Source organism: Anabrus simplex, chromosome 2, assembly GCF_040414725.1.
Source record: "Anabrus simplex isolate iqAnaSimp1 chromosome 2, ASM4041472v1, whole genome shotgun sequence".
NCBI lineage: Eukaryota > Metazoa > Arthropoda > Insecta > Orthoptera > Tettigoniidae > Anabrus > Anabrus simplex.
Genome location: NC_090266.1, coordinates 530478821 through 530492446, shown reverse-complemented (window position 1 = coordinate 530492446; position 13626 = coordinate 530478821). Strand labels below are relative to the sequence as shown.

General features: G+C 38.3%; 1 protein-coding gene across 1 annotated transcript in view; it reads left to right on the top strand.

Annotated features, from left to right (window-relative positions):
- The first annotated feature begins 2848 nt into the window (after positions 1 to 2848).
- Positions 2849 to 13626, top strand: part of LOC136862912 (FAST kinase domain-containing protein 2, mitochondrial) — a 116813-nt gene continuing 106035 nt past the window's right edge. The window contains exons 1-2 of the mRNA XM_067139193.2: positions 2849 to 3219; positions 11534 to 11708. Of these exons, the coding sequence (XP_066995294.2) occupies positions 3099 to 3219; positions 11534 to 11708 (296 nt within the window). The 5' untranslated portion in view covers positions 2849 to 3098. The remainder of the gene's footprint in view (positions 3220 to 11533; positions 11709 to 13626) is intronic.

Sequence of the window (13626 nt, the reverse complement as noted above, 5' to 3'; positions counted from 1 at the left end):
TGTGTTTGTTTCGGAGCTAGTATAGTGTAATCCCCTTTTGGACTACTATGTCTGTAGATAGTGGCGGTGGCCCGTTAGGACGACCTCCTGATATTGGTAAAGATGCCGTGCGTGAGGATTTACACATGGACGCTAGTAATACTGATACCCAACGAGACAGTTCTCAAGATACCATACGTGACATGGATCAGCGTCCGCCCGTTCCTGTACCTACCTATTCTAACACTCATCTTGGCCCTTACATAGTTTTTGTCGAATCGATTGAATCTCAAAATAAAATAGGACATATTCACCCTATGACTCTGGGTCGGATTTTCTACGAGAGGCAAATAGGTGACGTCAAGGCCATTCATAGGAAGGGAAGAAATAGAATTCAAGTTACTTTCATGTCTAGTAAGGCTGCAAACGCCTTTCTTTCTCATCCCATTCTTACCGAAAAGAAATTGACAGCTTTTATTCCGTCTTCGAATATTCAGCGAGTAGGGGTAATACGGGGAGTAGACATTACTATTTCCGAATCCGACATTCTCACCTATTTAGACTCACCCTATCCTGTAGTGAAAGTACAACGTCTAAATAGACGTTCATCCAAAGAAGGAAAAACTGAATATATCCCTACAGGTACTGTGAAGGTTGTATTCGAAAGTCAACAACTTCAGAAAAGTGTGTCCATTTTTAAAGTCATTTTAGAGGTTCAGGCCTTTATATTCTCTCCTTTATTATGCAAACGATGTCAGCGGTATGGAAATACCGCTACTAATTGTCGTTCCAGGGAGCCGAGATGTGGAAAGTGTTCCCTTACTCATTCTACTGAAGATTGCACTCACCAAGTCGTTAAATGCGCTAACTGTGGCGGAAATCATCCTGCGGGAGCAGAACATTGTGAAATCCACAAACAACAAAAAGAAATTAAACGCATTATGAGTGTTGAAAACAGATCGTATTTCGAAGTGAAAAACTATTTTGCCCCATTACAGTCCCTATCTAACCCCCTTCTGATGCCCCAACATTTTCCTCCTTTACCCAATAGACCATCTCAATCGGACGAAACTCTCCCTCGAAAGCGTAAATTTACTATGGTGGTTAGTAACCCTTCCCGCCCACCCGTTAAACCAGGTTATGACAAGGCATCATATCTTAATTTGATAAGTAATCCGAAGACGGTTCCAGAACATTCTGGCACTCCAATCGTGCGTTTGATACCTGCTACTTCTAACGATCCTGCATCTACATCACGGAAGCCAAGTCCTCAAGGGCAACCTTCGGCTCCCCACGCGCCAATATCGGCATCTCCCTCTGTCATGGCTTTACATTGTAAATCAAACGTTAATTCTAATGAACAGTGTCGAAACACCTTTAACGACTTTGCAGATATACTCGCCGAAATGGGCCCAAACGACCCATGGAAGCATAAGTTAAAATCAGTATATGATGAGTTTCTTCTAGCCATGGGACTTTCCCCTACTGCCAAGTAAAACATGCGGATACTGCAATGGAATTGTCGGAGCATATTAAATAAGAAACATTATAAAATATTCTGGAATATTAACAGCTCTCATTTGTACTGACTCCTTAAGCACCTTGATGGCTTTAGACATTCCCGAACATACCAATAATTGATACATTCCAAATTTACGCAAATTAAGTTATGACTTGTCCCTCCGTCATGTTAAAGTATTATTCGCATGGATTCCGGGCCATTCTGGAATACACGGTAACGTCACAGCGGATATCCTATCTAAAGAGGCCGCCCAGGGTACTGGATTGGACTACTATATCGCAGTTTCACACACAGGCTTATGGGAACACTGTCGTCACTTCATCCACGATCAGTGGTGTGCAGAATGGCGCCGAACTTCCCAGTTGAAAGGTAAGCACTTATTCACGCTTATGCCTGATATTCCTAATAAACCGTGGTTCGCCTTTGGTAACTACGCTCGGCGTTATATTACTACAATCATACCGCTCCGCTTAAATCATGTGTGTACGCCTGCTCATCTCTATCGCCTTAATCTTATCGAAAGTAACTTATGTCCATGCGGTCGGGCAGTAGGTACTGTCAATCATATCTTTTTTCAGTGTCAGACATATGAACATCACCGTCGCGAATTCATAGCTAAGCTTCTTCATGCGGGCTACCAACTGCCGTCAAATGTTTCGTGTTTAGTGTTTTAACCGACTTTTCGCGTTGTAGACTTCATACTTACTTTTTTAGTTACCTGTAACATCCAATTGTAACCTTTTCCTTCCCTATAGGTACGAACTTTCGCATCCCAACCCCTATTTGTGGTCCGGTCTAGTTTGTTTGTAGTAAGACGTCGTGGCAGACCACACAGACGTGAAGCATTAGAACCCTGTGTCCCAGTGTTTTTGTGTTATGCCTTGATAGTTTAGCCTCCATATTATTGGTATTTTCCTCAGTTTCATTATTGCCGGCTGTAATTAGCTTCAGTACATAGCTAACCCTACTATCTCGTAGTGTACTAATTTCTTCTAATGCTGGTACCTCTCCCAGACATTACTTATCCCGCAAACCAGTGACTGGACGTAGCGTCTTACGACTATGTCCAAAAACTAACCAAGAAGAAGAAGAAGAAGAGTGACCAACACGATCAACGAGTGTAGAGAAGACTTTAGGATGTATAATTCATGTGTTATTCATATAACCCAAGAGTTTATTACTGCGCGAAATGTAGGAGCCCATAAACATCAAGATCTTGATTCGACTGTGGTGTTGGTGCGCCTGAGCCTTGGACATGCCTTTCTTCTGTAATGGTGGCAACCACTGCCTACCGGATGCAGATCGAGCAGGCAGTGGCGGCAACGTTACGTTGTTCCTTTGTTTTCCTCCACAAAGTATGTTTTGTTTCTTATATTGCAGTGGTGTGTACTCTAACCTCAATTATTATATTTGAAAATGTTTGTTGATTTATTGGCCGGTATGGGTCGTAGATGCCGATATTTATGTATACAAGTTCGTATATAGGAATTGTTGTGTGAAAGCCAAGTTAATTGGTAAATGACAGTTAGGAATCGTCGGTTAAAGAGCATTTTTCATAATTAGTTTATGGTGATATTGCGTGACTACCGACTCCAAGATGGTTTTGCCGTTTTGTCGGTCAGCTATTAAATTATTAGGTAGTCGGCAACGTATATGCCTTGTTCCAGACATTACAAGACGCTTCCAGTTTATGCAAACAAGTACTGTTCCTGCTAAAGGTAAGAGTGCATATTTACGGTCATTCACTACAAAGTATTGTGCTTTCAAGGTATACCTATAGAAGATGCATTTGGGTTAACTGAAAAGGCTTTAAATTTTGGTCAGGGATTATGGTAGGTCTGTTAATTGTAGTTAGTCTTAAGATGTTAGGATTGAAAGTGTGACAGACACATTAATCAGTTCAGCAGGATTAAAACCTGCTTAAAGGGGCCCATTGACAGGATTATGAATCCACTAAAAGAGAGTATTTGGAGGTTTCCCAATGCCTAAGTCAACCGTGTGAAAGCTAGATATTTCCAGGGTAAATTTTTATCAAACTAATTTGAATTTTCATCACTAGGCTATATGAGAATTTTAATACTTTTGTATTATAACTAAGCCCTCTAAGTTAGTGTAAGAATTCTTCATAAATCTCAAATTTCTGTAGCCAGTGTTATTGAGATTAGAGAATTGCTGTATCATTGATCATCAATGGAACAAACTCCTTTATGGAACTTGCCTGTTATTTATTTAGTTTTAATATGTGAATTAGGCTACCTGTTGCAACTGTAATAATTAGCAGTTTCAATTGAGAAAGTTGGGTTAGAACTTGGCATAGACATTATATCGGTCACTATCTCTCTTTCGGATGTGGAAATTGACCCATTCTTGCTACCTTACGAATGTAACAAGGTTTCGGGTGGGTGGGAAACGAGTTGTGCAGTATAGTTATATGTTCAGCTTACTTACGCATTTTCAAGTGCCACTTCGCACGAAGATACAAGTTTGTTATTGTAAATGAAAGGTTGTAATATATTGCATCTTTCTTTTTATTAATTGGGCATTGGAATGTAAAAGGGCACTGCTCATTGTATTTAATATACATCCACTTGTCTGTGTTGACAGCTCTCATTATGCATGTCTGTGGTTGAGGGTTAATTGTGTCCTATTTCACTGTCTATAATGGCATTTTCTCTTCATCAACATCATCATCATCCCCTTTTGTTGTCAAGCAGCATTGTCAGTCATTATTTTATTTAGTTAATGGATTCCAGGGATTAATGAGGAAATAGGCTATGTGTATCGTTGTTTTCTTTCCTTTCATTCAGCACATTATGAAATCCCAAATTCTAGGACAGGTGATCAAATTAAACTGTATAAATTCACTTGTTACATAGAAGCAAAACAGAAAATATGTAGCCTGATAGAATGATAATAATGATAATTTAATAGTACAGTGAGTTTCTCTCGTTGGTCGGTGAAAGGGCACACAGAGCTTGGCTGCCTTTGACCCATCACTCCTCACAGCCTAAAAAGCAATAAAGCTAGTGGAGAGGACCCTATAACAGCTGAACTTCTAAAATGGTCTCAACTGAAAATCATTCAAGAGCTAAGTTACAGTTAATCTTTGAAGATGTTTGGAGAAATGAGAGGATTCTGGAAGAATAGAAAGTGACCATCATAGTCCCATTGCATAAAAGAAAGGAACTATCTACAGTACGCAAAACTTTTAGCGATACTTTGGCTCCCTAATGCTGAATCGGTAAACCTCAGTTATCTTCGAGAATCGTATTGGCAACCTCTGACACAAAAAATATGAAACCATTATGCATTGCTATGAGACATCTGGCAATATAATTGCAACACTTTAAATACTGTTGTTATTTTCACAGCAAAGTCGAAATATACGTTAAGCTTGAACATGAGTGAGGAAAATCAAGGTACATCACTGGAACAGCCTAGAACTCCTACACAGAAACGACTGTTTAGAAAATTCATATCGATCGATCATACTATCGATTCAATTCAGATTTAATTTTCATTCAGTTGGCAGTATTACCGGAACCGGGGAAGCTCCCGCCTTACTCCTCACCTGCGTAAAATGAAGTATCACTAAAAGTTTCACGGAATTACAAATGGAATGTATAGCTTAATTTTCTAAATGTCACACCCATGCTTATGGAATGGCTACAGCTAAATCTACCTACATCATTCAGCCATTTACGTGCCTGACAGAAACTATGTTGTGTGAAGTAGTATACCTGATGAACAGTCGTTCTTGACACCGCCCTTCCCTTTTTAACAGCTGTTAAGAATAGGCCTAGGATACTTTATAGTCTCCTCTCTTTCTCGTTGTTTCCCCTTACACAAATATCATTAACCCCAACCAATCCAGATGCATTCTCTTTGCTTACTCAGCCAGTTCTACTTTCTTTCATCCATACGCCTCTCTCCTCATCGAATTCCATTTCATTCATCAAGTTGTTTCCAAGAAATCCCTCACCTGTTTAATGAAAGTGGGACCCCATTACTCCCATAGGTCCAAGGGTTGTTTAAAATGTTCTGATCTGAGGAGAGCAATTTTACAATAATATTTGTCTGTAAAGAATTTTTTTAAAATTTATCTCTTACCTTCTTGGCCTGTTCTGCTTGTATTTTGAATGATAACTTACAAATCTTGTTAATTCCTGACATGACTGAATGAAGCCTACAATTGTCCACGAATAAACACAGGCTTAGGAAGGTGGATGGCAAGTTTATTAGTGTTCTGCCCCTGCTTGCCTATTGGAGGACTGTTTAAAGATTGTAGGCCTAATACATTAATTAGACCAATAAGAATTGAAGAAATAGTTCTAGTATGGAACAGTAGTTTTCCGCGACATCACTTGAGGCGATATAGATGTTCATTCCCATAGGGAATCTGAAATATTTGTCCCGAATGAGTAAATTTATAATTCCTGAGGCAGCAGTTGATCCAAATACATGACCACTTGGAAGACAAACCAGTAGCACAATTAGAATCAGAACTACCTCAGTTACAGAATACTGTTCTCTTAATATCAAAGCACACCTCACAGTCTCACTTTTTCTGTCGGTATCATACATACAATGAACAACCGTCAAAATGAAGTAATGTTACAATAATATTTCCCAATATTGTTTGAAGTACAAGGAAAGCAATTAGAATAAATTTGTCAGAACTTTAAATTGCCTGCTTGATCATTATAGCTATTTTTAACACATTTCCTGTAATTGTGCTCATTATGCACTACACTGAGGCTCCTTTTACAGTTACATGCTACACGCCACATGACAAGCATGTGAATTGACATTGTTTAAATGGGACCATTTTATACTTACCTGCTTGCATCTCACGGTCCCTTCCTCCCGCCAGGCATGTGACTGAGGCGGGTTGGGATGTACAGGTGGCCGCCATACATGACGTCACACCACGCGGGAGGGACCAAAGCCTTATGGGAATGTTTGTAGTTGATGCGTCATGCCGGGCGGTTCAGTATAGTTTGTGGTCTAGTCGAGTGCTAACCAGGACAATGGATGCTGGGTTAGATACGGAAGTGCTCATTAGTGAATTGCAGTGTAGATCGGTATTATGGGATCTGGGTAACGAAGACTACTAAAACTGAGATCTTCGGCATAAGGCGTGGGAGTAAATCTGCAGAGTTATCATCCCTACGTATGAAGAAAGATTCATATAATGCACACTCTCGAAACCAAACCGATTCAGGTCAGTCCCAGTTGAGTTATGTCCTCCCAAACCAACCTTCTACATCTTTGTCTGATCCAGGTCAATCCCAAATTTACTATAATCATCTACATCAACACCGGTCATCATCTGTTTGCCTAGATGAATCTACATATTACCGGGCGAGTTGGCCGTGCGCGTAGAGGCGCTCGGCTGTGAGCTTGCATCCGGGAGATAGTAGGTTCGAATCCCACTATCGGCAGCCCTGAAAATGGTTTTCCGTGGTTTCCCATTTTCACACCAGGCAAATGCTGGGGCAGTACCTTAATTAAGGCCACGGCCGCTTCCTTCCAACTCCTAGGCCTTTCCTATCCCATCGTCGCCATAAGACCTATCTGTGTCGGTGCGACGTAAAGCCCCTAGCAAAAAAAAAAAATCTACATATTCTTAGGAATCGGCAAGTACCGAATAGTTTTAAATGTGATGTGACTAGTCAGCGATATACATGAATTGACAAAGGACAATGAACTTTACTCAAAGCCAAAGTTACAAACATAATGTTAGAAATAATTTATATTTAATTGTTTATATGGTATTTTATATAATGTTCTTTGTATGTAATAAATCTGTAGATTGTAGAATTTAGTTCTGCTGTGTATGCTGAAAGAAAAATATACATACCTCAGAGTTACACAGAGCCGCTCCCTTGGACGAATGGGCATGAAGTGGTTTCTTGTTATGTGGAAATGACATTCTATTTTTCCAAAATAATTCATCAAATGATTTTGGGCTCATCCTAAAATAATTAAAAACTTTATTTCGTCTTCTCGTAAGTCAGTGTAGAGGGTTTCGAAAGTTCGTATCATATATATCTTTGAATGTTCAGAGGATGAACACTGAAACGCTTTTTCCTCTTTTTTCTCAACATTGTTTCACAGAGGTATGCAGCTGCGAATACATTAGTTGTAAACTCTGCCATTGTACCTGCTCGACTGATACAAAACTATAAAAGGGTCCTTTCCAAGGGCGAACCCCACATGCCTGGCTTTAAGCGAGTGGCATGTAAGTATAAATGGAGACTAAGGTAGATGCAACTATACCTGACCTGTACCTGTAGCTGACAACTGCACTTAAGATGTAGAGGAGTGAGATTATCTCCACTCATGCTTAATTTATTTTTGTATCACTTTGTAGTTTAAATGTTTCACTTTGAAAGAAAAGATGAGTTGAAAGTAATTAAAGTTGTGATCTAGATCTTCAAAGCGACGTAAAGCCCCTAGCAAAAAAAAAATAGATCTGCAAAGCTTTGTATGAAGGGGAGCATCAGCAAACAAAGTTTGGAGGGAACCTTAGCATATTTCATAAGGAAGTTAGATGTAACAAAAAACTTTCCACTCTGTCAAACACATAATAATTTCCATATAAATTACAACACTATAAATATACCTGTAAAAAATATACAATAATGTGTATTTTTTTACAGGTATGTTTATAGTGTTATAATTTATATTGAAATTATTGTGTGTTTGACATACTGGAAAGTTTTTTGTTACATTTTACTAAGTTGACACTGGAAAGAATGGCTTCCTTCTAAAAAAATAAGTAAGTTAGTGCAAGTAGATGAGGTATTATATTTTGTTTATTGGGTTCTGAAAATTAAATCAATGTTTGATAGTATGTTTAATGAATGTGTGCAAATTCTGTATGATGGCTGAAGTGAAAGTTATAAATTATCGCATAAACTATGGCAGGTCAGCCATTGGTACATCATAGTGGGACCTTATACCTGGACATCTGTGTCAGCTTAGAGTCAAAAAATTATTTTGGTCTGTTTCAAATTAGAAACATTCAATTTTTACTAGTTCAAACCCCACTGTTGGCAGCCCTGAAGATGGTTTTCTGTGGTTTCCCATTTTCACATCAGGCAAATGCTGGGGCTGTACCTTAATTAAGGCCATGGCCTTGATTTGCCAGTGGATTGGTAAGGATCCGGACTTCACTACAGATGGCAAAATTTTATTTTTTCAAGTCTGCCAAAAGCAGGTAAGGAATTATTTAACATAGGCTACCTCTAATAAAAAACAGTCTCCATTACTATAACGAAAAGCAAGTTTTATAGAAAATTATAAATGAGTTAACATAAATATTATGGTTAAAAGCTCTTAAGATGAATGCTGCAATGCACACCTACGGAGTACACACAAAATGAAAAGTTGTGTCTACAATAAACTATAATTATTTCATTTAAGTATTTTTCCAGGTGGCATGTGACCAAAAATCACATTTTATGCAGCACAAGGAATCTACAGGACATATCAGCAACATTGCTATCAAAAAAAGGAGAAATTTTCCATCGCACCAGCCACTAATTTCCAGTTTTCCTGGCACTTCAACTGTGGATAATATTAATAACATTAAAATATCAATATATTTTTATTTTTAAATTTGGGTAATTTTAATATCCGTTTATGTGAAGTGCTGGTCTCAGCAAACGTGCTGTGGAATGCACTACATGATCCTGTATTGAAGAAATTTCTTGAGGACATCAGTTGCCGTAAGATACCAGATAAATCCACATTGAGAAAAAGCTATTTGGAAAAACTTAAGAGAAAACTATCGAGGACATGAGGTGACATAGGTGATCGCTACATCTGGCTTTCCATGGACGAGACCCCAGATAGTTATGGTTGTTATATCGCAAACGTTGTGGTAGGTAAATTAGATGCCACAGAGCCTGGTAAACGTCATGTTGTACTGTGAAAGATGCTGGGAAAAATGAACCATAGCACTAGAGCTTGCACAGTCCAGGATGCTCTTCGCATTCTTTGGCCAAGAGAAAAACAGGATGAGAAGTTTTTACTTCTTTTGAGTGACAGTGCGGCATATATGATCAAAGCTGTTGAAGCATTGAAGAGTTTCTACCCTAACCTGCTGCATGTAATTTGCATAGCCCATGGCTTGCACAGATTGGCTGAAGAGGTTAGAAATAATTTTTCAGTATTGTTTCTTCCGTGAAAAAGGTGTTTCTTAAAGCTCCGAGCCGCATTCTCACATTCAAGGAAATGTTGCTTCAAACTCCTCTTCCTCCCAAACCCATCATCACCCAGGGGACATGGCTCAATGCAGCCGTATACTATGCCAATCACTTTGAAGACATTAAAAATGTTATAAATTCTTGTGATGTCGATGAGGCACTCTGCATAGCGAAGGCTAAAATAGCTCTCACCAACAAGAACGCTGTTTCACTTGCTTTCATTAAGGCACACTTCGCTGATCTTCCTGCAGCTATTGTGCATGTTGAGTCGGCATTGTTGCCATTAAAAGATGCAGTAGAAGTTGTGGGCTCCATTTCGAAGAAGGAAATCCCAGGACCAGTGGGTGCAGCCTATTCACTAAGTTGCTGATGAGGTACCATGGGGACCGAGAGCTATTGCTTCAATGAAATTTGCTCCAATGACTTCTTGTGTGGAGCGTACATTTTTCTACTATAAGAAAATTTGAGAGATAACAGAAAAAGTTTTATTCTGCAAAATCTGGAAATGTATTTAGTTGTAGAAGGTAACAGCATGTGAAAACTGTGTTCTGTGCTTCTGAAAATGTTTGCATCTTGATGCATTGAATGTGACAACCTACGTGAACCATTTATTGTATTTACGCATAATTATTCTTTATACTAGAGAGCCATGAAGGTTAGAATAAAGTACAAAAAAGTTTGAATGAATAGTATAACTTAAGTAATGATTGAAATGATTACAAAACTATTCCAGGAGGATAAAAACTAAAAAAACTATTTTGAGGTATTAAAAAACTAAAAAGTTGTTTTTAAAAACTTAACAATCTGGGCCCCAGTAATAACAGTAATAACAACCAAAACAACAAGAATAATATGTGCAAAGAAATTTGTATGGTAGCATTCTCTCCCTGCAGTTACTGCAAGTATTGGCACTCCATGTATGAAAGCTGTCTGATGCTCCATTCTCCCTTAATAGCTAGCCACTACAATCAGAGCAAGTAGTATTTGTAGAGCAATGAGTTAGTGACTTAAGTTCTATATAATGATCTTCATCATAAATAACTATTACAGCCTTTATGGATGAAGAAGGGATTATTCAGCTCTTAGGTATGAATTTTTTTGAGAGTGTACATAGTGAGGGCAGTTGAGCAAGTCCATGCAGTACAGGATTTGTAGTGGTAAGCTTACATTTGAAGATATAAGTTAGTTAATTGTGATTTCTCATTTTCATACTTGACAATGTTTGGAGTTCTCCTTAATTGAAAATCTACCTATATAGGCTAAATGCAATGTTAAACAACTAATGAAAATAATTGAAAATAGCCCATGAATTGAGCTTTGCTGTTCTGAGTTATTTCTTCCTATACTCCTTTTCAGACACTGTTTTACATATGATGTGTAGGTTTAAGAAGTAGTAGTCCCAGGCTGTTACGGATTTAGATTGGCATAAATGCAGTGTCCTCTAGTACACATTATATTCTTCAAAATGTCTTGCAACCTCATTATTGCTCAGGAGTTCTACAACTTGTCTGCTTATTAGTAAGTAGGTGGATTGCAAAATGATCATCTAATGATAGTGTTGTCAGTGATAGAAAGTAGAAATACATTTTTTTCAGAGTATATTCCTTCTTAAAAGTGTAAGAAAGGGCTGTAGAATAAGTCAATATTTCATCCATTTTAGAGAAAATAATGTTTTCTTCTTTTCTTTTTGTAATATAGTTGTCAGCATCCACATTATCCATATGGGTCACTTTCTTATGCTGGTATTTGTGTATTAATCCTCTTATTTGAAGAACTTTCGTGCATTTTTAATGAAAATAAGTTCTCTTGGTTTTAGATGCTCTACTGCTTCCTCAGACTGCAGGAGACCAGGATTTGATACTTCATAATATAAAGTCTGCTAAAAATACAACGATGATTTTGGAGACAGTAGGAAACTATCATTCAGTCATGAATAAAATCCATATGATGCAGGCTTTAAGAGCTTTGTTTGAATTTCAAAAGCTTGAACAGTGAGTATTTTATGAACTTCTGTTTTATGTTCTAAGTTTATAAGACATTATCACTTTCATTCCGTAAGAGATAAATTTCCACACTAATATATGTTCAGGGTTCCTAGCAACCTGGAAAGTCAGGGGAAGTCAAAGGAGGGTTATAGTGTGCAAAAGGCAGCGAATAGTTGACGCTTTAACTCAATGACTTTCCGCAAAGGAACTTTCTCTCTCACATTATTTTTACTTTTTTTTTATCCATTCTCATTATGTATCAGTCACAACAACGAAAATATCAAGCGAGCATCTTGAACATGTGGATTAATAGTTGGTTGTAGTCAAGCATTAGCCTACTGCTAGGAATAAACTCAAACCAAGAACATATGCAGCAGACCGATTCTAACCTCCATTTTATATCAGCTGATTAGTGAACTAATATTATTAGTGAAGATATTTTATTAGTCGTGTGTAAATCTTTATGAAACAGAATATGGTGAACTAATAATTATGTTTATGAGTTCTAATATTATTAGGTAATATTATTAGTTAGTTTTATGAAACAGGACCCAGATCCTTTCCATGTGCAAAAATGCATTTTGCATTTACTTGGTGCATACTGTAAATATGATCCTGACAGCCCCTCTGTGATCTGAAACAACACTGGTTTTCATCTAACTTGCTCTCAAACATTGATCGCACCTTCCCTTTTGAAATGCCAGAGAACACCTTGCCTGGTATACTGATCAAATAAATACCTTGATAGTTGTTGGCAGTTCTACCTGTTCCTCTGCTCATGGATAATTACAATTACTGTACTGCTTTTGCCCAATCACGAAGTACCTTACTAACATTCCATGCTAATCTTATTACTCTGTGAAGTCATTTTTCCCTGCCCCCTGTATTTTTTACAATTTTTGGTCTAGTTTCATCTATTCCTGCTGCTTTATGACAGTAGAGGTTATTTACCATCCTTTCCACTTTTTCAAGTGTAATTTCACCAACATCATTGTCTTCCTCCCCATGAACTCAGTCGTTCGCGATGTCACCAGAAAGATTTCCTTTTATGTTGAGAATATTTTCAAAATATTCCTTCCACCTGTCTGGTATAATAATAATTTCGTGTGGCTATTTCTAGCCGAGTGCAGCCCTTGTAAGGCAGACCCTCCAATGAGGGTGGGCGGCATCTGCCATGTGTAGGTAACTGCGTGTTATTGTGTTGGAAGATAGTGTTGTGTGTGGTGTGTGAGTTGCAGGGATGTTTGGGACAGCACAAACACTCAGCCCCCAGGCCATTGGAATTAACCAATGAAGGTTAAAATCCCCGGCCCGGCCAGGAATCGAACCCGGGACCCTCTGAACCGAAGGCCAGTACGCTGACCATTCAGCCAACGAGTCGGACACCTGTCTGGTGATTTCCTGGGATCTACTACATCTGATTTACCCAAAACACTATTCATTTTATTTCTCCCTCCCTTTCTTAGTTTCTTTAGTACTGTCCAGAAAGGTTCCTGTTTCACCTTCACCTAGCCTTGCTAGGTTATTACTGAACTCTTCAAATGACTTCTTGGATTCAACAATTATTTGTTTCTCTCTGTGTCTTTCATCTGCATATACAATTCTCTGTCTGCATCAGTTCTTGTTTGGATCCATTTCTGATACTCCTTCTTTTAATGTTTACAAGGTGCCCTCATTTCATCATTCCACCAGGATGTTAGCTTTTCCCATCTTTACACACAGTTGTTTCCAGGCATTCCCTTTGTGTTTCTACTACAGCATCTCTGTATGCTACCAATTCTCTTTCTACATCCTGAACCTTCTAACTGTTTAATGCTTGGAACTTTTCACTATCATGTTCATGTACTTCTGACTAATTTCCTCATCCTGAAGATTCTCTTCTCTTATTTGTCTGCAGACAGATTTTACTTTCTCTGTCGTAGGC